This window comes from Melospiza georgiana, chromosome 8, assembly GCF_028018845.1.
Source record: "Melospiza georgiana isolate bMelGeo1 chromosome 8, bMelGeo1.pri, whole genome shotgun sequence".
Classification (NCBI taxonomy): Eukaryota; Metazoa; Chordata; class Aves; order Passeriformes; family Passerellidae; genus Melospiza; species Melospiza georgiana.
This window is the reverse complement of record NC_080437.1, coordinates 15,408,738-15,434,527: the sequence shown is the minus strand read 5'-3', so window position 1 is coordinate 15,434,527 and position 25,790 is coordinate 15,408,738. Positions and strand designations below refer to the sequence as shown.

At 37.1% G+C, this 25,790-nt stretch overlaps 1 protein-coding gene across 1 annotated transcript in view; it reads left to right on the top strand.

The window, feature by feature from the left end:
* The window catches only part of LRMDA (leucine rich melanocyte differentiation associated), a 601,978-nt gene that overhangs the window by 320,657 nt on the left and 255,531 nt on the right, over nucleotides 1-25,790 (top strand). Inside the window, exon 3 of the mRNA XM_058029718.1 lies at nucleotides 16,596-16,722. Coding sequence (XP_057885701.1) covers nucleotides 16,596-16,722 — 127 coding nt within the window. The remainder of the gene's footprint in view (nucleotides 1-16,595; nucleotides 16,723-25,790) is intronic.

Below are 25,790 nucleotides of genomic sequence, written 5' to 3'. Positions count from 1 at the left end.
CAACTTTGCCTACTGTGCTGCCAGCATGTAATTTTATTGTGAGTTTCATTATTATGGATTTCCTTTTCCCTAAACTTTGGTCTCAAATTTTTGGTTCATGAGATAATTTTTGCTGTTAATTTTAAAGAAAGAATCTCTCATGAATATGAAAGCAATTTGTACATGCAAAAGCAGGAATAAACAAGAAAAGGTCAAGTGAAAGAAGAAACATAATAAATTGGGAGCTTATAATTTCAAAGTAAGCCTAATTTGTTTGCACATTGTGGAGATAATGTGCAGCTTTGTCCATGAGAGTGTCTCTGATAAAATGAAAGATATTTGCCAATAGATTCTACACGTCAGGCACTCTCTTTCCATACAGACCTCTTCTCTGTAGCTGCCTTTTCTCGGCAAAGTGTTTGGGGTTTTTGTGTGTCTGATTTTTAGTAAAATTTCTTTCCTCGTACAGTTCAGAATTTATAAGATGAAAAGACCCAAAGGCTCTTTAGGAAGTGGATTGTTAATGTTGATTTTACCTTAATGTTACATGCTACTTTAGTAATAGGTGAGAATATGGCAGTTTGCTTCTATCATGTTACATTAGTATCATGTTCTCTTTAATGATTAAATTATGGTCTTGGATATGGAAAGATACATACATATTCACTTTTTCAACTAGGTTCTCTTTTTCTCGATGATCTGGTCCCAAATTCAATTTCTTAAAAAAGCCTCAGAATTCGTCATTCCAAATTTAATTGAAATCTGACAATTTAACATTTGGTGAACTTAAAATCCTTTACTCAATATATGTTATATTGAGTGTAGAAAAAGCTGTGCTGTTTCTAAAGGTTGCTCTGTTAGTAGAGACAGTGTTAATGTATTTTTGCAGAGCTTACACAGTTGCCCATGTTTAGCTGAGGTTTCCACACAATCTATTGTTCTTCTGTATGCTGAGAACTGAAGTATGGTATGCCCCAAACTTGTATTGGTTTTGCAGGGATTGCCTGACATTTTAAGGCAATGGTGGCCGTGTCTTAACAAGGCAGAGAGACTAAAGTTATTACTTTAGGTGATTCACAGACTATTGTTTTGGGTTTGCTTTCTTCATTTAGCATTTTGAATCCATAAAATTTTTTGAGGTTTGTGTTTGTAAAATCCCTTCTTTTTATTTCAGAGGAATGGCTAATCCAATGGCTATTCCAAACCTTTTCATCATGGAATGGCAAGTCCATGCTCCTGCTTTAGAGCTGTTGGTTACTGTGCATGCATAGAGGAGGAGTATGGCCTGCTGGTTAAAACAGGGAACTACCAGGACACTGAAAAGTGCAATTCCTGGCCCTGTCATATAATTTCCATATGACCTTGGGCAAGATATGTCAGATAAAACTTACTTCACAGGGCCATAATATAGCTGAACTGATGAGATTGTGGCGCTTTTAAATCCTCTTGAGGAAAGTTACGCAAAAAGAAATTACTACTATAGTAGGATAGTTGTGAAAATAAAGTAGAAGAACTGGCATGATTAGGAGACAATTTATTGACTTCTCTTTCTGGCTATTTAAAACTTTGCTAACTTAGCTGGGGCTGGAAGAGTGGATGCAGTGTGGGTTTGTTCCTGTCCTTGCTGCGCACGTGCAGCTCCCATTAGTGCCGGCAGGAGCCCGGTGCTCGCATCGCGAGAGGAGAATGGACCCCCGCGTGTGTAATGATAAGTTACACAGCATCTTGTGGCTCTGTGTATGATTTCTGATCTATTGTGCCAGAGATACTGCAGCATGAGAGAGAGCTGCTGTCATTTTCAATAGGAAGTGAGAACTTTAAGAGCCTGAGAACTGTCCTCTTTTTTGAATAGCACTTTTGCTGCATGAAGTGTAATTTATTTTTATCACAGCAGGCATAAAGCTTCCAGGTTTTCATAAAGAAAAATGATCCATATAGAGCCCATGTCGATTGAAGCATCATTTGAAAACCTGTAAATTCAAAACACAGCTCTTTCTCAATGCAAAGTATTGTTCCTTTTTTTTTTTTTTTGGCTGCAGCTTTTAATTTTTTTAGTCCTGGCATTTCATTAGTACTTTAGATGTACTGTAAAAAAGTGGTCTAATGTCCATAATTGCATTTCTAGCCATCGGTTTGCCTGTAGCAGGACACATTACTTAATTATACTAACCAAAACTTCTTCAGACAGGATTTTCTGGGCTTTCCGTATCTTTCAGGGTGGTACTTAATTTTTGGATTTTTTTTAAAGCAACAAATTGTATAAATAATTATAATTTGAGAATAGAGTGGAAAGGAGAGGAAAGGATGGAGTAAGGGGGGAAAGAGAAAGAAATTGTTTGCATCTTGCCTGATACACAAACACAGAAAAAGAAAAGAAAACAAAGGAAGAGCAGTTATTAGTCCTACAACTTGTCAGTTTGATTAGTGAATGGTTGCCTCTCTCTCTTCTGAGAAAATACAACATCTTTAAATGATGTCCATTCTTAAATGTAGAAACCCCTGCATTGTGTCTGTTAATGCATAATTGGACTGTCTTTTAATACAAGCAGAGGCACTTGTTTCTGAATATAAACCCTGCACCTCAACAGGTCAGGAAGATAGTAAAAACCTGTTGTTTGGCTTTGTCTTGGGGAATAATGGAGTCACTAATCTACTTGATCTCTGGGAGTCAGATAAAGAAGAAAGTGAACGATGCATACATTTCAAAGATGGAAGGCACTTGTAAAAGCAATTTCTTTGGAGGGAAAAAGTAGAGCAAAGGCTGTTGGAAACCTTTTAATTAGTACTAATTACCTCAGCAGAAAACGTTGGAAGCTTGAAAGGATTTGTGTCAGCAAGTGAAAGATCAAAGATTGCGACGCTCGCATTTTAATCTGTTGGCTATAAAAACGAATAAGGGGGTGGTAATGGGGCCCATGAGAATGACAACCCAGGTGGTGGAGGCCTTAATCCCTTCTTTACTGCTAGTGCCTGAGGCCTAGTTCCAATTACATAATAAGATGATTTAATTTTTGCTTTAATTTTAACAAAAATTAAGTTTATTTTAGCCTTCAGTAAGGACAAGACAAGGTTTCCAGACAAAATCCTCTCAATTTATTTCTTTTAATGTTTTAAGTCCAAGCCTTTACTCTGCTCTTTTTTTTCCCCTAAGTGGCTGAAGCTGCTCTGTAGAAGGCCAGGAGGCAGCAAAGGTGCTTTGATGTGGTCGCTGCAAACAGGGAGGGGCTGGCCGTGGGTCACTGATGGCCACTGTGGCGGCACTCAGGAATCCAGTAGTGCCCTCTCTCTTTTTTTGCTTATTTGTTTGTTGGTTTGGGTTTGTTTGGGTTTTCTGTTTGTTTGCTTTGTTGGTTTTTTTTTAACAAACTGCCTAATTGCGTCAGTAAAGAATATTTTATGGGCACGCTTGCTGTGATATGTCGCTTCTGTTTTCTTTCAAAACACTCCATGTGCGTTCACATGTGTGAGGTAAATTACTCTTTTTTTTTTTTTCTTTTTTTTTGTGGCTTGAGCAGATTATGTGCCCCTCAGAAATCTAATTGTCATCAAATTGCACTATGGACAAAAGAGTGAGCATATGGCTGAGGCTGATGGCTGCAATGTAGTCATGAATTGGATAGATTTATGTCGAGGAATTTCCAGCACTTCTACACTGCCAAGCCCAGCCCTTGTGTTGAGGGGGTGGTAGATGCTTCTTGAAATGGCATTGGGTTTATAATTTAGCTGAGGAAGTCAGGTGTTATCTATACACAGTGAACTGGTAGGAGTTCAGTATATTTTTTAAAGTAATTGGACTTTTACTAAAGGTTATATTACTTATGCTTTGTGGATTAAAGCATGGTAAATTGCAGCCAGTCATGGTTTTGTCTTCACAGGTAATTGGACTAAAAATTTGGAGGTAGTGGCAACACAAATAGTAAGGCCTCTATTCTCAATTAAAACTTTAAATTTATTCATTCAGCAATTAAAGTCTGAAATGAACTTTGAACTACATACTTTATTAAGTTATACACTGGTTTTTGAATGTTTTTTATCATGTTAAATTACTTCAGCATCAGGTTTTTATGGTGCATGTTTTTATGCTGATGTGGTAGAAAGCAGTGTTCATTTTTAAACATTGTTTGTTTTGATGGAAGTCTTTTGGTCCCTTGGTAGGTTTTGTATGTATTGGCATGACAGGAAAGCATGAAGCAACATTTTCAAAGGTAGGACTTGATGATCTTGGAGGTCTTTTCCAGCATTAGTGTATGCATGATTCCATGAAAACCCAGGTATTAGGGCTGCAAAGGAAACAACACTCAATGTTTTCCTTTTGCTTGCCTTTTCCTAATCTATCGAGTGTCTGTTGCCTTTAACCATGCTTAAAGGAGGAGCTTGCTTTGAATCTCATCCTAGGGCATGGAAAAACACCTGGACTGAGTCTTGGGTTTCTTTCCAGATCAGTGTAGGGGAGTAACACAAGCCTGTATTTTTGGGAGTGGCTCTTTCCTGTCAGGTTACTCCATCCTTGTCACAGCAGGTGACTGTCCTGGTGAAGCTGCTCAGGAGGACCCAAGGTGGTTTTCTGTTTCTCCAGGAGGTGTTGGGGCAAAACCCCCCAGTTAAACCAGATTGAGTTAACAGATTATATGGAAGTATTTTGAAAATCAAAAAGACATAAGAACACGCTTATCTCTAAATTTGGACTTATATATCAAAATTTTTGCAGGGTTGCCATAAGCCCAATAACACAAAAAAGTTGTTCAAACAATTAGTACTGAGCACTTACCATGCAAAAGTGCTTGACTGAGTGTAGTGTGTGGTAACAATTCCCAAAAGCCATGGGGTGTTTCCTTGCTTTCTGCTCTTTGCAAGAATGATTTATGAGTTTACAAGTTCTTTCCCAAACTCTATAATTGCCCTGACAGTTTCCCAGGTGGACTCTATCCAAGTTGGTATAGAGCAGTACTCATTGCAGCTGGACCTTCTAATTCATCTTGAGTTAGGTATGGGACTTATTGTTCTTTTTGTGTTTATTTAGATCTTTTTTTTTTACCTCTTGAGAAACACTGTACCATAGTAACTGGTACTACATTTCCTTGAAACACCACACATGCCTGAAAGTAAAACAAAGTTCTATTTGGTAAGACTTAACTGAAAGCTTTTTGTTTTATGAATGGAAACAAGGGCAAATACAAAACTTGGTCTTTGCATGTACTTAGCAGATCGCCTTTCCCCTTGTTGAATCCATCTTCTCTAGGATTCCTTGCTTGAATTCCAGCAGGTTCCCCTTCAGGTCCAGGTCTTGGCAATTGATCTTAATCCCACAGTCCCTTCTGATTTAGTGCTGTCAGAAACCAGAAACTGAGGTGATCATGTTTGGAAACTGTTGGGGATTCTCTGTTTTCTGTCAACTGAGTGGCTCCTCCTTTCCTTGAACATAACTATTTCTTCTTTTTCCCTGGCAAGTCAAACTGGCCACTTAGATCCCACTCCAGCTGGACTTGTCCTCCTCTGTGGCATTCATAGCTCCTTGCTCAGTGTTACACAAGGCACAAGCACGCACTTCACAAATGATCTGTGGTATGCTGCTGGCTTTCTAGAAACAGATGAAACAGGATATAATGTTAACAGTGATGACAGACCCAGTAACACAGTTACTTTGTTTAAACAAGCCCATAAAAAAAGTGTTTCCCCTCTAACAGCTTTTCTGGTGTTGCAAACTTCCACTTGCATAATGTACAATTCACTGGAGATTGTGCAGGCATAAGTAGAAGAAAAAGCTGTCTCTTGCTTGTGTGTACTTGCACTTTAGAGTAAAGCACATCCAAGTGGAAGATTTGCTGTCTAGCACAAGGTAGTCTCCCTGAAAGGATACTAGTTCTTCTAAATTGGCTCAGTCATGCATAGACCTTGTATGCTTTAACCCTAAGTTTTATCGGTCTAATAATCTCTTTGCTGATTTTGGGACTGAAATGTCTGTTATGGTAAGGAAATCTGTTACAAACAGGTGTTTGAGTGCAGAAGAAACACGGAATAGTAAAGGTGAAAATTTGCCTTGCACTTAGACATCGTTAAAAGATGTTCAAACTGAACACCAAAATTTAAATTTTGTAAATTGTTACTACAGTACCTAAAGTTACCTTTTTAGGGCACTAAGGCCTTGTGCATTAAAGATACTGATGAGCAAAGTGTTTAGGAAGAGGATATTAAATGATGCACTGTGATTAATATAAATATTGAAGAATAACCTAGGTCCTTGCTTCAGAAACATAAATGTGTAAATTATTCTCAAACAAAATTTTAAAATATGTAACAAACGAGAAGCATGTGTGAACAATTTTGTTGGTGTAATGTAGAATACTCATTTAAATCATCAGAAGATATGTGATTTTTGGAAGCTCACCAAGAGAGATTCAGTTACTCATATTTGTTTGAGAAAGGTTGCAGTTTAAGTAGATCTTATTAAAAAGAAAACCCCCAAAACATTAATGCAATTAATCTCATTTCAGTGCTTTATTAAATCTATTTAAATATGCATTCGAGTATTTCAGAGAAAGAAGACTGAGTGTTTAGAAAGAGATGAATGCAGTGGCTATTAAGTTTTAATTGTCTTTAATCTCTTGCTACTATGGCAATAAAAATAAAAACTTTTAAGAGGAATATTCCATATAATGCATTGTTTGATAGGAATATTCTTAGTCAGCAGAACCGTGTAAGCAGCACATTTTCTGCTTTTCCATGATTTGAGTATTTAAGTCATAAATACTTCCAGTATGTTCTAGTAATCTTTGTGTTTTTCTTAATTGCATTTAACACCATTGAGAAATCTTTCTTAATATTACCAAATGTGGAAATATCTTTTAGTTGTCCTCTCCTTCTTCAGATTAAAAATCTGAAATTAATCTACTCTATCTTATTTTGCTGTACTGTTCTGAAGTATTCTGATGAGCCTGGATTAGCTGATGTGGCCTTTGGGGAGAGACACATCAAATGTAGGCAGACAGCTCCTGTGTCTGGTAACAAAGACTGAGGAGGTCAAAACCATCCCAACAGGCCTGAGCAGGTCAGTCAGAGGCAAATGTTGGAAATAAGATTTGGTGGGGAGGGGAGTAAGGGGCCTGGGTCAAGTCCTGTTCAAAAAGTCAGCTTTGTCAAAAGCTTCAGTCACATTCTTACCTACAGGCAACCTCTGCTGATCCCAACTCATTAATCGAACTGGAGAGCCGTCTTGACCCTGGCTCCTTCCCTTTGAAGTGTGGTGTCCTCTGCAGCATGAGGAAATAATTTGCTGCCTGATTCAATGAGCCATCAGTAGAGCCAGCAGACCTAATGACATGTGAGAATATTAACCTCCTACCACGAAGAGCTGTGAATCTTGAGAGGCAGTCTATAATTCACCCAGCACTCCTGAGCCTTCCCTTTCTGTCTTATTCTTGCACTCACTTTCTCACTCACGGGGAGAGAGAGGAGAGATCCTCTTGTCATAAAACTTTATTTCCTTCAGTAGTGTGAGCCTTCTGAGCTGCTTGATAATGAGTTACTTTCCTTTTGCAGTTGGATAAAATCTATACTGAAATTCCAGATGTCTGTCTTGCATATAATAATTTCTGTTTAAATTATGACACGGGCTACATTCTGTCATCAAGAGGGTGGTAATCCCAATACTTACCCAAGCAGAGTATTTTGTTTCCTTATTTATTTTTCATCATCAGAGGAAAAAAAGCAAAAGTAGGAGAACAAACATGCGTAACAATGCTGTTATTCTGTACAAGAGGTGTTTTAGCTTTCCTCAATCAAGAGAATCTTTCTGCAATCCTCTCATTTTTTTTTTCTACCTATAGGATGAAACAGTTCTGCTTGACCTAGTACTGCATGTTATATGCACACACAAGGACGTGTTTCACCCTTTGATTCTTAAGAAAGAAATAGATTGTTGGTATAATCCCACTGCTTTAAAAGTTAGAGCTGGTTTTTCTCTTATTGACTCCTTTAGCATTTCCATAGATTCAGGACTTAATGTCTGGTACACTTCAGCAAGAGAGATATTCATGTGACTAAATAACAAGAAAAGAAAATCAAAAATGGTCCTGTGTCTATTTACTACTCAGCATGAAAGTGGTGGTGATTGCCAGACTGTTATATACCCATATACAGTAAAATATTATCAGAGTTTTGTTTTGTTTTTAATGTCTTTTCATAGTGCTGATGGGCTGAATTTAGAGGTCAGAATTTAGAGGCTATGGGTACAGATGGGGAACAGTATCCAACACAGCAAATCCCAGATGAAAATGGCTATTTCTGGCAACAGTCTTGTCTGTGCTGAAAAGGTTTTGGTAACTGTTTTTGCTGTAACTGTACTGTCAAATTTCTCATCTTTAGTGGAAACATAGTTTGCAAAAGCAAATGAAGTTATAGCAAGTGTGAGCACTTATGATGGTGAAAGATGTTTCTCCATTGGCAGTGAAAGTTAGTGATGTAGCTGTGTGGTCAAAACCTTTCTGTAGGAAATGGGGCCTGAATTCTGTCTTGTTATCATTATAGAGTTATTTTGCTCCTGAGGAGTTTTTGGTAAAAACTGTTGGTGTGTGGTGCAGATCTGGGTACAGAATAAGATACCATGCACAGAGGATAAAGGAGGGAATGGAGACAAAGCAGGGTAGGCAGCAGAAGGAAATGATAAATAAATGGCAGTCATATGATGATTAACAGGTACTGCAGTGTCTGTGGTACGCACCTATGTAGATCCCTGTCTTTAAGTTTTTCTAAAGACATTTTTTAACATCGAGGGATTCAGTATTATGTCCATTAACAATTCTCTGCTATCATGCTTGAACAGTCTATTAGTCGTCCTCACCTCTTATAGCTGGTCACAAAGGCCAGTCCCTTTGCCTCTCTCTGCTTCATCTTTTTTATTAAGTTTATTAAAACTAGTCAGATTATACATTCTTATGGCACAGGCTGTGCTTGGTCCATTCATTATGGTTTCTTATCTTGGCAGGCAATCTGAATTGAACGGCAGCTAGTCCATTATGCACATATGAAGCCCATCACTCCTCCAGCAATGGCCAATTCATCAAACATTTATCTTTTGCCCTCTGAGCAGTGCGTCAATTTGCTTGTCAATCCTCAGCCTTGGTTGTTGTGGAAGATGGGAGAAAAATTACTTTTCTTTTCCCCCTTCCCACTGAACTCTGGTAGTCAAAATGGGCTTTACTCTACTCACTCTACTCCCCCGCTCTCTGTGGAAAAAGGGGAGTTAAGTTACTATCTGAATTGCAGAGTGACAGATTGATCCAAGATACACTAAAGCTTTCATTATGGCACTGCCTTTGCACTTGAATTTGCTCATATTTCCATTATAATACTGGTTTTTAGGGGGTTTATAAATAGGTTCTCCACTTGGCACATGGAGCTGAGAGGAGCTTTTAAGAATAAACACATTACAGGGTTTTAGCTCTTTGTGGGATTTTTTGTTTGTTTGCTTTTTTTAAACAGATTGTTTGTTTTTTAAACATTTTGTAAACTGTCGCTATTATTTTGCTATTTTTAATCACTAATACTTCATTGAATTCTTTCAAGTTCAGGAAATGGCAGTGTTGCCTTTATTTTTTAGATGCCATTTGTTTTATTTGGATTTTTTAATGCCATTTGTTTTATTAGGATTGAATTCCATGTAAAGACTGGGGAAAAAGACAAAGAAATAATCTTTCATTCAAGTTTTTCTCTTAACTCATTGCTATTCTTCATCAAACAGTTGTAATAATTTTTAGCAGAAGAATGTTTAAGTCTGTACTTAAGAATTTTAGGCAAGTGATGCATAAATGAACTATTAGTGTTTTTTTCTCCAGAATGCCCATTGATAAACTATGAAAATATACAGTCACTTTCTCTCTGCTTGGTAATTTTTTGCACTGTTTTGCAAACTGTATTTTCTTATAGGATACTTGTTTGATGACTAGATGATGAAGAACGTATTTTCCGATCCATTTTATATTATTTTGTAATATTTTATATAGCTTACCTGAAAACTGCCTTCTCACAGGCTATAGTACACTGATTGTAATTTTATTTAAATTTAAACAAAATTGTAACAGTAGTATAAAATAAAATCTTGGCATATTTAGTCCCAAAGATGTAATATAAAAAAACTAAAGCAAAAAGCAACCTAACATGAAGGATAAAGTTTGAGCTGTGTTAATGGGATATTCTCTTGAGTTTGTGCATTAAATACACATAGTGAAATCCGAAACTTTAAGAGATTCATTAGAAAAGAAATTGAACCCCACCACAGTCAGTTTGGTTGCTAACTTATCTCTTTTGCTTGGTTGGTTTGGTTGTTTGTTTTATTGATGGTTTTTTTGCATTTTGGTGGTTGTTGCTGTTTGTGGTTTTTTTTTTTTGTTTTTTTTTTTAATTTTAGTAGAGTCTAGGTGTGAGAGAATGGTGGTTGAACAACTGAATGGTTGACTGTAATATGTTTCGGTGAGCCCCTGAAAGCTGTAATTGGGATTTGAAGTTTATTTCACCAGGTAAATAAGGACTCCTACAGGATGTGGCTCTTACAGTTTTTTACCTCAATGTTGCAGTTTCCTTTAATTTCGTTGTAAGATTTCTGACAGATAGGCTCTGTTCATCCTTCCCAAACAGATGTGCTTCATTGAGCCTCACCTGAAGGTCTGATTCACCTTCTGGGAGTGCCCATCTTTTCTTGCTGCCTGTAAGGAGTTGAAAGTAACTGGGCTTCTACAGATAGATGAGATGAATCTGCATTATTTCTTTTCAGACAATGCCACCATTTGAGGAACTGCTGCTTATTAGCAAAATCCCTCTCTCAATAAATATCTACGTTTCTGTTTTATAATTGGTAGGAATGTTTGTGAAATATTGTAAATGTAACATCTAGAATTCAGGAGACCTCACCTATTTTGTCTGTTTATTTGGTCTAGTTTTGTTTGGGTTTCCTTGGAGGTGGATGATGGCTTCTAAGGGTTTAGAAGTTTGGACTTCGTTTTTTAGACAATAGAATTTGCTGTGTAAGACTTAGAACAAAACTATAAAAGAGCAGATGAAGGTTCTGAGTTTTTGTGAATTCCCAACATTTCAATGTGCTTATATCACTCTGGGTTAAGATTGTTGTGAAAGATGTTTTCATCCCAGGCTTTATTGGTAACAGTGTCTCACATAGTTTTGTATGCTTCAGGGTATGAGAAAAGGGGAAAATTAAGGGAATGCTATTTATTTTCTTTATGTCTGGAAAAAGTCAAGAACGACCATTATTTGAAAAGATACTTATTGTATGTCCAATTCATAAGAGAAGTTTAATCTTTTCTTTTGGAGATCACTTTTTCACAGGTATTTAATTATGGTGCTTGTTAATCTCTTTTAATTTCTCTTTTGCTGATCATATTCACAGCTGTGCCTCAAGTTTTACCCAAATAGTTGCTTGCAGATATTTTCCGTCTACCAACAGAAAAATGGAAGCGATGCAAAATGCTATTTCTAGATAATCTGCAAAATACTAACATTTCTTCTGATATTAGACAAAACAAAGCATTTCTTGCTTTACAGATTTTGGATCCTGGAGGCTCTTTACTGTCACTTGGGTGCTTTGTTGTGTGTGTTTGTGTTCTGTCTTGGTCCAGAAGTCATGTCAGAACTGTCCATTAAATACTTCATTTAGTTTTCTTTTTGGTTCTATTATCGTGCAGGAAATTGTAAAATCACTAAGGAGATTGGCAAAAAAAAAATCTTTTACTCTTGAATATTGTAGAGGCCATTTTTTGATGCTTTACTTGTATTTTCTCCACCTGATTTATTTTTCTTCTCTATCTATCTGTCTAGATATATATATATATCCCCCTTTTTTATTGTGCTTTGTTATGTTTTGGTGAGGTTAAGTCAAAGGACTCTAGAAGTCAGGAGTTCTGGGTGTTATTTCTTGTCTCTGGGAAAATTGCTGGAGGTCACCTTCTGTTAGTCACTTAACCTCTCTCTGCTTTACTACAAAATGGAATTTTAAGCTCAGCAGGTTTTTGAAAAGTAATTCATTAATGTTTTGCAAAAAAAATGCTTTGTAGTCCTTGGCTGGCAGGTGCTGGAGAAATAGAAATTCCATTTCTATTTAAATACTGAAATTATCTAGTACTAGAGTTCTCATGTTGATTCTGCTCTCCTGTAATCTGTTAAAACATTGAAGGTAAGGAAAAGGTATTTTAAAAAGCTCTTGTTTTGTAACAGCTCCATCTTTAACTTCTGCTAATGGCTATCTCCTGTCAACAAAGTGCAAATCAATTTCAAGGCTAAACCCAAACTCTCTCATTTGCATATTGTTAACTGCTCTCTCTTTTCCTGTTAAACAGGAGGAAAAAGTCAATTAGGTATGAGGCAGCTGTCTTATTAATGAAGGGGTGGGATAAAATGTGAGCAACTCTTCTTTTGTAGCATATGCTTCTGAGCAGCTTGTTTTTCTGAACAAGGACAACTGCAGAGTACCAAGTTTTGTCTGTTGTTTGTAAGTCTTCTGCTTTTTTTCATTTATGAAATCTCATATTTTCATTGTCAAATATTACCAAAATGAAGAGTTGCTCTTTACTTTCATTGTAACCAAATCCCTGTCAGGCCAGAGGGATCACATGAAAATAGTGTAGTTGACAATTACCATGCATACACATACATTAAAAAAAATAAAATCTCTGTCATGACATTCCTTTATGATTAAAACTTTGTTATAAACCATGAATGAATTATGGAAAAGAAAGCTGGAAGAAATCATACTGATTAGCCAAATGTCTTTTTAGATAAAAAGACATTTCTGAGACCTTTATATTCTAAAGGATTATTTACTGTCTACTTACAGAGCATCTTAAGTCGTTTTGCAGAGGGAGTCAGTTTCCTGTTTAGCACAGTGTTTTTGTAAGCTAATGAGGGCAAAGCGTGAGCCATAGGCAATGATGCTGTGATATTAGCTGTGACAGGGAGCTTGATCATAATTATCTTAACGAGGATAGGGTTAATTACAGTGGAAACTTAGTTTTTTCTGTTTGAATGAGGCGGCACTGAATACGTTGTGATGTTTTGTCGGTTTGATGTGACTTTGAAAATTGCAGTGGAAATCTCTTGGCAACACTTGCTCTCCTCTGGGAGCAGAGTGTGAGCCCTGCAATGAGGTAACTGAGACGGTACCTGTGGGTGAGATAATGGGCAGCTTTCATGACATTGGAGCAGGGACAAGCAACATGCAATCCACCTTAGTGATGTTTATTAGCCTTTTGAAAGTAAGGGAAACAGCTACTTGCCACCAGCCCTTCAGTGCTGGTTGCATTGTTGTGGTGAGATTGTGCGTTTGTTTTAGTATACTAACATAGGGAGAAATTTTTTATGCTGTGAACTATGAGAAAACAGTACAGATTTAACTTTAGACTGGTTCTCTTTCTTAGGGGATTTCCCTCTTTTTATCCTCGTCTCTTAGGTTGCTTGTGCCCTTCTTCCTCTGTAGTGTATATATAGGCATTCCTCTCCTCTTTTGTAATGGGCTCATAAGGAAATATTTGGAGTACATTATTATTACTTGCTCAACCTCATTAAAAATAAAAATGACAGTATTTTGTACTGATTTCTGTCTCAGATTCTCAAAAATACTTTCTCCGTACCAATTTACAATTGCAATCCTTTCTTATCCCCCATCTGCAGATGGGAAATTGAGGCTCATGGAAGTTATGGGACTTGCTGAAGCTTATACCATAAAATCAGTTGTGTAGATTGTACTTAAAACTTTTACACTTTGGAGTACAACTGCTGGGCAGTATTTCCTAATATATTATGATGGTAGAGACTGTTGTATAGAATTCAGTAGGTAGCAACACTGAATGATGGCAAACACCTTTTTTCCTTTTTTATTTCTTTGCCATGTCTTACCATTTTTGTTTTGGTGCTTTTTTTTTTTTTTTCCTTAAACAGAAGTTTAAGATGAAAAATAAAATTCCATTAATAGCAAAACAACATATGGCTGTAAATTTATATTAATGGCTACACCCTCTCTCTGTACTGTGGCAACCCCTCCCATCTCCCTGGACTCTGAATTTAGGTGATTAAATCACCAAGTGCACACTGCTCTGATGACATGAAAACAGCAATTATAAGCAACCCCCTGTGTAACATGGCTCCTTTTTAACTGAGCAGCTAATAACATTACATGGCAAAAATTATCAAAACCAGACAGGTGTAAGGAGATTTGCGCACAATTTTCTCTGCCTATCTATGAAACTAGTACCCTTGTGTTCAGCCCAGGGTTGTGAAAGAAAGGCTGTCTCAACAGGCAACTCCCTCTAGTGTTTCAAGGCCTTTTGTCCCACTTCATGGCTTGTCATTTTGTTTTATGCCTCCCCTGCAGCAGTTTTGGATGTGCGCTTTCTTCTCCTTGCCAGTTGCCAACCATTTGCTGATTCTCATGATAAGAGTATTATATTTGCATAACATAACTCAAGAACAATGTGTATTTTGATGCTGACACTGACCAGAGCCCAAGCAGTGTTTTTTCACAAAGGACCTATTAACATCCCATAAGGCTCTGTGGTGCTGACAAGGAGGTGGCCTTCTCTGAACTCTTTTGGCAAGTCAAAGTCATACATTGAAATGTGAGGTTTGGAAATAATCCACTATTTATATAATGAAGAGTATTTAAGGGGAATTTGCTAAACTAGGTTTGTCAAACTGAAATGAAAACTCATAACAGCTTGATAGACTCACTGCTACTTCCTCTGAGTTGTTTTGCCTTTTAAAGGTACTTGGTGGAAAGCACTGTCTAAGATGTTTGCTGCTTTCTCCTCGAATCTTGACTTTGGCAAAACCAAGTCTGTTGTGACCTTTTGCTGAAACAGCTAGCTCAGTGCAGCATGCTAGCGCAGCTTTTATTGGAGAACAATTTATGTAGGCTGAATTGAGGTTTTTTCCCAAAACTCTTTGTTAAAGGCACATGAAAAACATGTGATTGTTACTGTGGTGATTATTTCAGTAAAATGTAATACAGACGCCTTTACTTTTTCAGCTTCAGAAATTGTAGTATCAATGCACTGTAACGATACAGAAATGCCATAGGGTATAGGTGGCAAATTTTTTCAGGTCCAGCTGCTGAGCATCAAAATGGCATAATTGATAGTTTCCCCTCCCTTTCAAGTCAAGAGACTTTGAAATCCTTGGACTGAAATACACTATTGCAGTGTTGCCAAAGCGTTACTTGAATATTTGTAGTTCAGCGTGCAGTACCCAGTGTAAAGGTCACACACTTGGTTTCTTTGGTTGCTTGAGCTGTCTTAGTGTGATCTATAAGTGGTCTGTAGGTTCTAGCTACAAAAGCAGTATCTTGTTTTCATTGCACAGATGAATGTTAAATTGCCTTCTCTAATAATGTGTTTTCCTCCAGTAATTGTGTCTGTGGAACATTCTAACAGGGACCTTGGCTGTACTTTGATATTTGCCAAAAACTGGGGGAGAGTGTGGCAATCCCCTCAGTATAAATGTCATTGGAAGCTGAATAAATAGTATAACCTGCATCTCCCTTATTCATCACATTCTGTAAAACAGCCAGGAGATACAGTGATGATCTTCCCACTGGTAGGCATAGTAGATCAGCTGTCAAGTCATGCAATCTCAGCATATCTTTAGGTGTCTGGTAGGTGAATGAGCTGTGAATGCGTGCCTGTGCCCATGCTTTGTATATCGTGTGTCTTAGTTGATTAATATGTAGGGAGTTTTTTACTGTTGGAATGAGCAAGCATTAAGAATCAGGCTTGGAATAGATGCCTTAACAAGGTAATGAAATGTTTATTTTTTAGTTTTTTGGGGGTTTTTTTTTGGTACTTTGCTGTGAGAGGAATGAATGCTTCCAGAACTTTGTTTATTTACAAGCAATCATCTTCACTACCTATCAACACTACATGTTGTCAAATGCTCCTTTTTAAAGCTGCTCTCTGCAATGGGACCTGTGGCTTGACAGTGGGACAGTAAGTTCCAAGAAGGAAGAAAGCAAATGCCTTTTCTGTCAGGAGTAATTCTGCATTTTATTTTGTAGAGAACATTTTATTTTGTTTGCATGAACTCAAGAAGCTAATTAAGAGGTTAATAAAAAGGGGCAAAAATTCTTTCTACATTTCCTAATATTGCATGTAAGGTAACTACTAAGAAATGATACTTGAAGTTGTATTTATTATTGTTAGCAGGGTATGATATTTCTTGGCAGAAATGATGGATGACAACTTAAATTTGTGTCCAGGGAATGAAGGTGAACTGTGACAGAGTTATTTATCTTGGGAATGGAGGTTAGGGTCAGGCGAGGCTGGGTGCCTGAAGGCACAAGACATTGACAAATTCATCCTGCAGGCCCCATATCTGAAGCCTTTTGTTTTGGATCCTGGCTACTCACTAAGTGACCCGCATCCTTCATCCTGCCAGCATGTGAAGGATGTGTTGCAGTGCCAGCACTCCCCTTGCCACTAATGCTTGTCATTCACTCTTCTGACAGTCCCAAACCAAAACTATTCCCACTCCTGAAAGGGAAGGTTAAAATATTTATTTCAGCTCATAATGGCCTCCCTGATTTAGTGGAGTATCATTTTTCCTGTTGCCTTTGTCGTTTGCAGGTCACTAGAAGGACTGAAAACATTCAGTTACTTGGAAGAACTGATCTTGGACAACAATCTACTTGGAAATGACCTTCTGTTACCCAGGTTACCCCACCTCCATACCTTAACGCTCAACAAGAACCAAATATCCTTTCAAAGAAATACCTGCAAAATGTCAAATGAGTTTTATGTGTCAGCCAAATTAAAGTATGTGAAATATAGTTCATGTGCCGACAAAGCCTTCTCTCGTTTGGCACCTGGAATACTTCATAGTAATTTATTACAGGTCATTCATAAATGAAATGCACCATTATATCTTCCTGTTGCTCCATTTTAGTGAGAGATCTAAGTTATGGCTCTGAAGAAATCTTTCTAATAGATAAAATAGGGAAAGAAAATAATGTCAGTGCTACCCGTGTGCAGCAGTCAGTTCCCGTGTTTGCTTGGGGTTCTGTTGCAGGCTGACCTCTAGTGGAATAGAGCGTGCAGTGAAACGTTCTCAGGTTTTAATACTTTAAATAGCTCTTAAAGCATTAAAGTAAAGTAAGATAAAATTAATTAAACACACATAATAATTTTAATGATTTTCTCTATTTTCATGAAACTGGTAATATGCACAATTGGCTAGCTGCTATGCAACTGCAGCTGTAAAAGCATGTCACTCTCTTCTTGGTATTCCAGTTCTGTATAAATTCACATAAAATGCTTTTCAAATCAAGGTCTTAATATAGTAAAGTCTTTTCATGTATTGCTAAGTCCAGTTGTAACCAATCAGTCACTTCTCCATATGCCTAAAGTTAGAGCCTATTTCTGTTTATTAAGAATAAATATGTCAACATTGGTCTAAATACTCTGCTGAATCAGAGCCCGTAGTCTGTAGGCTTACGGATAATGGTCTGTAAAAACTAATTATCTGGAAAGTCTATGCACGTAGTCTCGATTATTCCATAATTTTCTCAGACTTTGACCCATCTGGAGATTTGACGATTACATCATACATGTAATGTATGATTTTGCAAAAGTGAAGGGTGATCAAACTGTGGCCAGAAGGCCAAGGGAGGCCTGCAGAGTCTTAGAGCACAGCCTGCTAAAGCCCTGGCCTTGTAATTGCAGTGTGAGGACAAGACTGCTCAACTGCAGGCTTTTATTATAGACAATGTAAACTGAGAGCAATTTACCTCCTACTAAAGCAAAATCCTCCTACTGAGAGGAATAAAAATAACTGCAGATTCTACAATTTCTGCACTTATTTTTGACTCTATAAATAAATAAAAATCAGCAGAGTAACTTTCTTTCTTGGAGCCATGGAAATTTGCCAAGAGTGTCTCTTGAACAGTAACAATCATTACTGTACTAGGTATTTGGCTAGATTTATGGTTAATACAGGGTATTATGGGTTGGATTTGAGTAACTGGTTTTATTGTTTTGTCATTTGCTGCAATGGTAAAATCTAAACTCGTGAAGAATGTACAAGAACATTTTTGTTTTGGTGATGCCGCTTACAAACCGTGAAGTGTGCATGTGGCCATAAGACCAAAAAAGCACATACCTATACATAAGTATATTTGTCCTATGTGGTTTCTGGAGGAGTTTCACACTTTCCAAAAAGAGGGCAAAGGTACTGAATACTAACTCAGTGAACAAAATGAGAGGGGAATAAAGTTATCCTGTCAGTAGTAATCTTTTAAGAGTTTCTGCTGGTCCCACAGATAGACTAGAATAGTATTGTCAAGTGAGTAAGCTCTCAAAGTCAATGATAACATGATAAGAAGGATTTTATGTGTCCTGGGATTTTTTTTAAATTTAATCTAAAAACTATGAAGTTAGAGCTTTGAGAATATTGAAGTACCTAGATTGTAGAAATAATATATATGCATTTTGTAGTGTGTTACATATAACTTAATAGAGGAGCTGCAGAAATAGTTGTACAACACCTATTGTATACAAACTGCCCAGAGAAGAAAAATTAACTGCTGTCCATCACTAACATCCTGAGCCCTGGGGAGCAGTGATCTCTTGTAGGGAGGACACATCAGTCTACAGAAGCACAGAGACCTTCCAGATTCCTCTCCTCCATGTTAATGCAGTGTTTGAAAAAGGTCTTATTTGAACCTGAATCACTTCTTTTAATGAATTATTCCTCTATAGAATTCTTCAAAAATGTTAAGAAAAAAAATGTACATTTAATAGGATAATGAAATACATTACAGAAAAGATGGTTCAGTATACAACAGTAGCCCTATATAAAGGACACAACTGAACAAAGAATACTGGTCTGAAATGAAACTACAGTGGGTGGAATATTGCCATGTATACATAAATATATACAGAGAGAGAGTGAGTGAGAGATGAAGATAAACAAAAGGCCAAACTGACCCCTTTGAAAATTGGATTACATGTAAACTTTAGAACACATATGAGAGCTTTCCTGAGTATCTCTTAATATAACTGTACTCTTCTCTCCTTTTATTCTGGCTTCATTTTGATCCATATCCTGTTTTGATAGTTCTGATAAGAGCTTTCTACTCCTTTTGCATGGTTCACTTATTGTGTGGCATTGCATGTGTAAATAACATTTGGGCCCTCCTAACATAATGTCAGGATACTGTACAAATATGAAAGCTTATCTCTAAATCAGGCAAAGACTAAGAACAATCACCTGGTATTTTTTTCTTCTGGTTGCCTATTTCAGTTACAGTCAGGCCACTACCAATTTTTTTGCTACAAGTAGAAGGAGTAAATTAAAATATAACAATTAAAAAAATGTGTTACCGCTCAACTTTTCTGTAATGTATAATCTGTTTAAAGTCTTATAAAATGCAGTCTATATAATGGAAATACCTAAAGGAGAGTCCTCAACACTGTGCAGTGTTGGATTATGTATCTAACATGCTTTATTTTGTGTATATAGTTATTTTTTTCATTATTTTTTTAAAAGTCTGATTTACTTTGGGAAACATAGTTTCTTTCTCACATACAGTGGACAGCAAAAAGCAGTGCAGATCAGGATGGATGGGGGTAGATGGGAAGCTGCTTTTGGAGGAGGACTTATGACTGCAGTCTCTATTCTTGTAATGGGAAGCCTCATTTCTCCTTTTAAGTGTGTTGACTAGATACTACGAATCAGTCAGGAAACTTGTAAATAGATTTATTTCTCTGTGGGTGTTATAGCAGTGTTAGGATTTGTTCCTTTTCACTGTGCTGATCTTGATCGGTATGGAACAATATAGTATGGACTTTTCAATTTCCTTTACATTTCAATCTTTATATTATTTGTCAAAACTGCTCAAATGGGCAGCTTTAAAATTTGACAAACTATCAAAAGTTTGTCAAATATATGTATATATTTTATATACATATATATATATATATATTCATGCCAGTATGCTGAAAATTAGAAGCTGTTCACTGCCTCATTTCTAAACAGACAAGTCTGATAATGAACCAGATCCGTGATTCTTTGTAGTGAAACTCCATGTCTCCCCTTAGTCCAGTAAGCGTTATATTTAACATACATTTTATATACTTTTGAGGAGCTGGTACTAAAATTTCTTAAGGAAAAGGTGTTGAATGTAAATGTAGCACACAGGGAGGAGGGCCATGAGGACGGTGAAGGGCTTGAGAGGAAGCTGAATGGCAGCTGGGGTCCCTTGGTCAGTTCAGCCTGGACAGGAGGAGACTGAGGACAGACCTCACTGCAGTTACAGCTTCCTCCGAGGGGAAGAGAATGTGCAGACACTGATCTCTGCTCTGGGGTGACCGTGACAGGGCCCCAGAGAATGGCCTGAAGCTGAGTCAGGGGAGGTTTAGGTTGGAAATGGTTCTTCACCAGAGGGTGGTTGGGCACTGGAACAGCTCCCCGGGGCAATGGTCACAGCACCAGCCTGAGAGAGCTCATGGAGCAATTGGACAATGCTCTCAGACACAAGGTGTGACTCTTGGGGATGTTCTGTGCAGGGTCAGGAGTTGAATTTAATCATTATTGTGGGTCCCTTAAAACTAACATATTCTGTGGTTTTATAATTGACTATATTTCTAGGTTTTGAAAAGTTTAGGGAAAAAACAAAATATTTCTTACCATGGGAAATCTAGAATCGGGCAGAATGTCCATAATAGTATGTACATTTCTTATGGCAAGAGGAGCTGATTCAGACTTAGGTATTATATGTTCTTGAGTCTTTGAAAACAGCATATATTAAGTACCTCAACTGAACAACATACCAGTAAGTACTTCTGGAATAATTTGTCTTCACACAGGTCTCATAATAATCTCTAATATTTACAGATTTGCTTATCACCAAAACTATAGATGGTAATTTATTTTGCCTCTGTGCTTGATCCTAAATTGTTCTCAGGTGCCTGAAGACACAGAAGTCCCAGTCTGACCAGAACCTCATTATATTAACTGCTGAAGACTTGATGTTTATATTGAGTGAATACTTTAAAGATACAAAATTTCTCCCATAATGCATGGTTCCCCAGTCCCTCTAAACAGACAGCTGAAGTGGTGCAGAACTCTTCCTGCATAGGCTTCTGAGTTCTCCACACCACAACTGTGGATTTAGTGAAATCTGTGTGGCATGCTAGAGAACTTGTGTAGCTAATGAGCCAAGAATCTTTCTTCTAGAAAAGAAGATTGTTCGAGATTCCTTTTCTGAAGTAAAAATTAAGTCATGTGAAGGCCATAATGGAGGAGAGAAGTAGTCTTCTATGCACCTTCCATACATCTATGGAAGAGAGAAGTAGTCCACAGTCCAGCTGATTCCTTATGCTGTTCTACAGCTGTGCTTGCAGGAGTTGAGCTGCAGATATCACAACTTTTAAAAAAAGTGTGATCTGCTACTTTATTTTTGTCTTTGTGATGCTTTGTTACTTAGTAACATTGAAATGCAGTCTTATCTGCAGCCTTGGAACCATGGGGATTCTAAAATGCATTTAAGAGCACTGGCCACTCCAGCTACATACAGAAAACTAATGCTGCTCCAGTAGGCAGAATGGGATTTTTTTCCCATATATTCAGTATGCAGGAAGCTCTCCATGAGATATATGGACTTAGTTAATTACCATCCACTCTGCACCTTTTTCTTCTTGAGCAAAGTGGTTTCAAAGTCAGTGAGCAAGGCCTTATCTCGAGGTCCTATCTCCCTACCAGATAGGGTTCAAGCCAGAATGTGGCATACAAATGACTGTGCGTGACATCCTATTGCACACAGAGAAGAGGGAGATGTATACTTGCATATTGCAAGCTATTTCTGTGGTTATCCAACCTTGAAGACCTAGCACATTCTAATGGAAAAGCGTTCAGGTGGCAAAGATCTTTTCATACTGCATTCAGAGCAGAATTGGTAACTTCTGATTCAAGGCTATTTGTGTGTGGAACAGCTTGTGATTGCTACATCATGTTTGTGGTAAATTTAATTGAAGCAAATGTTTCAGCTGGGAATAAGTATAGGTATCTTGCTCATTTATGACTCTGGTAGAGGTGTCATTCAGCTGTTTTAATGTTAGGTTGATTGCAGCAACTGCATGACAGATGATTAGTTGGCAGAAAACTTTTGAATGACAGTTTGGGGACTTTCTGTGTGATGATCTGGAATTCTGAATGATATTCCTGATATTCTCATGTACATATTTCAGAAATATTTTGAATGTATGCTGATTGCTCTTTACTGTACCTCCTTGCTTCCAAGAACTTCCAAAAGCTGTAGTCAGTGAAGTTCAATAACATGGAAAGTTCTCCTGCAACTCTTTTGGGGAAGTGGAATGACTTTTTGAAAGATAATGGTAGAGCAACCTGGAAAGCACTACGAGAGAGAACAAGAGTGGTTACTTTTCTGTATTTGAGTGTGTGACTAGTAAAAGTAATTGCTAGCAGACAAAAAGTCAACAGAAGGAAATTCCAGATTCTCTTGCATATGTCAAAGTATATGTAAAAAGTAATTATATGGTGACATAGGAAATGTATGAGTTTTTTCAGCCAGAGTAAATTAATTTAGAAACTTAGCATAGATTATGTTTCTGCATGGGTTTGACCTGCAGTTTTTCCCTAGAACAAGTGTGAAAATGGTTATACCAATAATACTGGTAAGGAAGGAAGAAATGCTCTGATGTTTGGGGATGGCCAGCATTAGTGCTCAGTACCTATGGCATCTGATCTTTATATTACTCTCCATGGAGGGTTCATGCAGTGTCTCTGCCCTGGAAATTTGCAGAAAAGACGCAGCTAAAGAATATAGAAGAACACAGAAGTCTGGAATAAAGGAACTTATAAGATGTCATGCAGTAGGTTCTGTGTGAATCCACTCAACCTCTTAGAAGTTTAACAGATTAGTCTTTTCCTATGCTTGCTGTCAAAAGACACAGCTTAGCATCAAAATGACTGTCCCTGCTTGTGAGGTTCTCCTAAAACTGACTAAGTCAAGCGGCACTATCCGCTCAGAGTTCACAACTTTGTCCTTGTGCAAATGTAATATTCTCTGGGAACTAATCTTTGAATGGTTTGAAAGGGGACGTAGTCCTGGCTAGCCACTAGAATTTTAGTTCAGGCTACAAGATTTTCTGCAAAATAAACAAATGAAAATGCTACAAGCTTGCACAGACAGTTAATTCTTAGCCAGAGACAGAAGACACATCATTTGCTTTCCGCTTTTGCTTGTTCTTTCTGCCTTTGAGAGAACCTCAAAAACAGTGGTATTGAGTATGGGAGAGAGGGTGAAATCAGGCGAGTCAGAACATGCCTATTTGTAAGATATTTTTGGTGTGTATGTCTGCTTGTGAACAGTCTAAATATGCATGTGTGGTGTGCACATTGTAACAGTCTGAAGAGGCTTTAAAAGTTCATCTGTGAGAGATGCCCAGTTCTTTTAAATGCTTCCCTAATTTAAAACTAGTACAGTCTTTTGGATGAAATTTTAAAGTATGTCCAGTGTATTTCTGTTAAGTGTTCCTGAAGACCAAGTTACATTTTTGGAGAGAGCCATTGTTGTATAATTCCTGAGAATATTACAGCTTTTGTGCTGTGGAGCTGATGATTTTAAAATTTAAATTGTTAGAGTTTTTTCTTTTGTTTTATGTCATTAATAGGCATTAATAGACTGGTAATGATGGCACTTGAATTAGGAGATGGATTACTACACTAAGGATTTTTAATTATCACAACAGTAGTACTTTAAATCATTTTTCAAACAGTAGACTATAGTGTAAGTGTTGGCATTGCTCTTACAAATTCACCTGGTGATCAGTGACACTGACTTTAGACAGATCAGTCCAGAGCTATTTTTACAGAGCTTTAAATAAATAAATACATTTTCACTAGCGCTGTCCATAGATTTAATTGTGGGTTTTCTCTTTTGGAGAGAATGGAGCTGAAATTGGTCTTAGAAGTGGCACAGCAGGATTTTGCAGCTCTTTGGCTCTGATTGCACCAATATGGGACTGCTTGGACTGGAACAATAAACCATAAAAATGGAGCTGGCAATAAAATTTCAGATTTGCTTTGATTTTCTCTCTCCATATTTTCCTAGCATTGTTTTAGAAAGACATGATGCTTTTGGTGGCATCATATAGTTGCAGTATTGTGATTTAAATAAGTATTTGACATGCTAATTAACTGAACACTACACTGGAAGTGCACCATGACTTATGAGTTATCTCTGAGAAATATTTAATCATGAGAATTTTAACAGGATATAGTTTTTTGGGGGTTTTTTTGCACATGCTTTGTAAAAAATAACTGTGGTGTTAGGAGAATAGGACTTGTTGGAAAATCAATCTGTACCTTGCATTTTGTTTTTAAGAGGGATAAGAAAAGATATCTAAGTCCTAAAGAAGACAAACATTAATTATTTTATTTATGATGTTACTGCTAATTCTCTTGTATGAGATACTTTTTAGGGGATGTTTTTGCATCTGAAAATAAATGCTCAGGGTTTAGATATGAGATATTATTAGATAGACACTAACTTCCAAATTGGAGAGATTTAGATTTTTGAAATGCAGATTATCACCTCCTGTTATTTACCTAAAATTCTTGGTGAATATGGTCTCTCTCTTTTGCTTTCCATAGGCTTTTGAGGTGCAGTCTTACACTTTGTGCATATCTAAGCTGACACTGCTTTTCATTACATTTCTAAATACATTTTGCATTTGCCTTGAAGGCTGCATGTTCAGATGGGAGTTAGAATACCTGTCATGCTCCACATTCAGCAAACTTCTGGGGAGAACAGCTTTACACAAGAAATACCTCTGCTGAACTGAGATGCAAAAGTCCTGCATGTTTACTTCATAAAAGAAGCAAGCATTTTGAATGGCTTGGTTTTTTATGTTGTTCTTGTTGTTGGGGTGTTATTTTTATGTTTTTTTTTTTTTCTTTTTGGTAGGAAATTACCCGATACAATCAAAGCCTTGCAATAGCTAACCTCCCATGTGTGATTGCTGTTATGGCAATAACTGTCTTTTGTAATAATAAACCATTTCTCTCAGGGAGCCTTTTTGCAACTTAAGCAATGCTGGGAGAAATTAAGTGTTGCTCCTGGCTGATGGAGGGTGCCAGGTTCAAGCACTTCTCTAACAGCCTTCGGAAACTTTTAAAAGGCCTTTTCCACACTTGAACATGTGTGGAAAAACAGTTTGTGAGTTTCCCATCACAGTCACATACTTCCTGAAAGAGCCATGAAAAAGTTTATGTGTGAGCTTAAGGTCCAGGTATGAAAATGAGCAAAAAGTCTGGATTGGAAATTCATCCTAGCTAACAATTGGTATGGTACTACAAAAAGATATTTTTTTTGGGGGGTTTGGTAGATTAGTTACTAGTATAAAACATTCTGTAATGTGGCTTAGCCAAATTGAAAGTTAGCATTCCTATCTTTTCAATTAATTAGTACATCTTATTTCAAACCTTCATTTTCCTCACTCATACAAAATATTTAAGTATGACTCTTTAGATTTTATGGAACAGAACACTGACTATTGGTGTAGATACATTGATTTTTATATATTAGGATTATTAATTGTTGGCATGATCTTCATGTGTGTTTGGAAATAAACTAAAATTTCAGGCTTACAAAACACGGACCACATTTTTAAAAATGAAGCTGTTTTCTCCATTCTGTATTGCTTCTGTTGCCCTTAAGATATTGGGGTGAAGAAATAAAGTAAATTCCATCAGCTAAAAATAACAAAGATAACAGAAACACATAAATCAAGTATAAATAA